This window comes from Fragaria vesca, linkage group LG3, assembly GCF_000184155.1.
Source record: "Fragaria vesca subsp. vesca linkage group LG3, FraVesHawaii_1.0, whole genome shotgun sequence".
In the NCBI taxonomy this organism is placed as follows: Eukaryota; Viridiplantae; Streptophyta; class Magnoliopsida; order Rosales; family Rosaceae; genus Fragaria; species Fragaria vesca.
Window position 1 is genome coordinate 21,467,000 of NC_020493.1, and position 2,932 is coordinate 21,469,931.

The following is a 2,932-nucleotide window of genomic DNA, read 5'->3' on the forward strand; positions in this document are numbered from 1 at the left end:
TCTTTCTTCTCTTTCTCCCTCTTTGGTTTGGCTGCTCCCTTTCTTTTTGTCTCCCTCCTTCGTCCTTTCTCCCCTCCTTTTTCACGTAGAAATAGGTTAGTTAACCTATATGTCTTCCATCACCAACCCAACTAGGATTAGGGATCCTAATTAAGCCCAATTATCTCCTTTTCTTTGTTTGACTTCAAAACACCTAAAAACAAATAAAGTTAATTAAAAATAGGAAAACATCACAAAATAACTAAGTAATAAGAATAATTAGCATGATAAAAGTCGCACAAATATGCGACTATCATTTGGATTTGGAGAATGTGAGAGATTGTGCAAGTTCTGGAAGTATTCATGGTCCTGTGAGCCTTCCCTCTTTAAAAACCATGTCCCTCAAGGACGTAACATTTTTAGATGATGAGCAGGACACAGCCATCTGTGCCTTCCCCAGCTTAGTTTCGGGGAGTCCTTGCATTGAGCATTTGTCAGTCGATGGATGTAAGCTCGGCTACTCTATCTTGCATAATCCTTGGAAATTATGCATTGTCATTCTATGAGAGTCACAGTTAGTGCCATGAATCTGGAGTCGTTTACATTCTATTCGGATTGTACCTGTTCTTATCATAATACTATGTACTTGTTGGAATGTGATAGCTTGAAACATGTGCACATCTTTTGCAAGGGTTTGAAAAGGCTTCTGTCGCATAATTGCCTACAAAGTATGGAGAACTCGTTTTATACTCCAAATCTAGAGTCTTTTGAGTTTGGTGGATATCTGAAGGCCAAGATCCATTTTACAGAAGCTCCAGCGAATTTAGTAAACTCTACAATCAGAGTTTCGGAGAACTTATGGCCCATTGAATATTATTCTGCTATGAGAGATTTTCTTGGAAGTTTCGACTGCTCTAAAAAAGTGAAGATACATATTGAAGAGCCTGAGGTAATATATAATTATATAGTCTGTATTTCAATTCTTTTATTTCTTGCTTATTGTTTCTGGCCTCTTATATCTAGCATTGCAATTTACACATAGTTCCAAAAGTTAGACTAAAAACAAAAAGTAACTTCTAATTTTAACCTGAGTGCCTGAATTCCTCATCCTTTGACAATATATGAATCTACAGTCGCTTACTCAAAGTAGAAGTATTTTTGGTTAGTTATAAGCCCTTTGCCCTATTTAGTAAGTCCGTGGGGAGATGATTTCACATTTGGAAGTGAGGGAATGGTTGAATGCTTGGTATCATGCTCTTAATCCCTTTGGGCATCCACAGATTTGTTCTACTCTGATGCATTTAACCTGTGATTCAGAACTTCCTTGTATAATACTCCTCATGACTGATAGGTATTGGAGTCATCAGAATAGTAGGGATGTGGTGGATAGTTGGGTTAGAATTTAGAAACCACTCAAAAATGTCAATTTGATAAAGAAGTTTTATTAAGAACTAGCACTAGACTTCTTCCCTCCTTTCTATTTTTCCTTGCTTCTTCTGTCAATTTGTTCCTCATCAGGCTTTGTAATATAGAGGTATACTTGATAGGCACTCCAGGGTATACATAGACTAGCCTTTATACTACGAACCGGTTAAGTTAGTAAAGATACTGGAGCTTAGGATGGAATTTGATGTGGAAAAGATATCGGGGTTTGATTCTGTTGGCGTTTGAAGATCTGCAGCACTGATTGGGGGTTAATCCTATAACCTTCTAATTACCATATCTGATCTAAGAGAGGATATGTATGCTGCTATAACCTTCTAATTACCATATCTGACCTAAGAGAGGACATGTATGCTGCTGTAGGACTCAGATCGGTTATTTGTTACTTTTTGTTGGTTAATGCGAGCATTTAAATTGGATTATTTTATACAGTAAGATGTGATGTGAAAAAGAAGTTATAGTTGAAAAGTGCATAACGCCATTACGTTTTTCTTGTGATTTTCATCTTTAGTAACTTGTTGTCAATGGCTTGTAGGGTGTCATAATACCAGAACATTGCAGAACAGAATTGTCTCCCCCATTATCTAGTATTAAGCAGCTGCAGCTATACTTTTCTCCTTCACTGGGGGAGAGAGAATATTGTTTGAGACAATCATTGATTTGGATGGCACCATCTGCTGAAATTCTACCATTTCTAGATCACGATGACGATGATGATTCTGATGATTTTGACGATGATGATTACAATATTGTTGATGATGATAATGGCATTGATGATGACAATGGGAATGTTGACAATGAAGACGGCGACGAGTAAATTGTGATTAAGGTAGATATTCTGCATGTTGTGTTACTTCAGAAAAATGATCAGTTCAAGCTATATTGTTGTGCCTAATGAAGATTGTTAGTTCCTATGAAAAAATTAAGATTGTTGTAGTTCTTTTATTTAATTTAAGTATAACGTTTTATACTCGCATTGACATGGCCGAACGAAGCTAATAATTAACTGGTATCTTCATTCTATTGGCGCTTATTCTCGATCATTGGCAATGGAGAGCGTATTCAGCGCACCCGTCCATCTCCGCCGTCCATTTGACGCGGACTTTTGACTTTTTCAAAATGGACGGCGGAGATGGACGGGTGCGCTGTATAATTTTCGATTGGCAATGATATGTACTGCTCAAGTGAGAATCCTTTGCATGTCTTAAGTATCTTAAGATTAATGTTGGGATGCCTTTCCATTTTGTATTTGCCATTAAGTTCAAGTTTTCTTTTCTTTTCAGGGAGGTGACCTCATCCAGCGAATTGGAATTCAAGCTGTGATCTCCAGTCTTTTAGTATTTTGTACTTTTGTCTGAATGGTGTAGTTTCGTTAATTTGAAATATAATATTTTATATTAGCTTCTACGTTAGCTTTGGCATAAAAAAGGGAATATAAGCTTTCACCACTAGACTTTCTGTCTACTTCTGCGTTAGATTTTCCAGTTTCAAGAGGGTCTAACAGGACCGA

At 37.0% G+C, this 2,932-nt stretch overlaps 1 protein-coding gene across 1 annotated transcript; it reads left to right on the forward strand.

Annotated features, from left to right (window-relative positions):
- Nucleotides 1-263: 263 nt before the first annotated feature.
- Nucleotides 264-2,239, forward strand: LOC101296194. The gene is made up of 3 exons (XM_004296019.1): nt 264-472; nt 643-928; nt 1,958-2,239. The coding sequence occupies exons 1-3, from the start codon at nt 264-266 to the stop codon at nt 2,237-2,239; spliced, it is 777 nt and encodes a 258-aa protein (XP_004296067.1).
- The last annotated feature ends 693 nt before the right edge of the window (nt 2,240-2,932 follow it).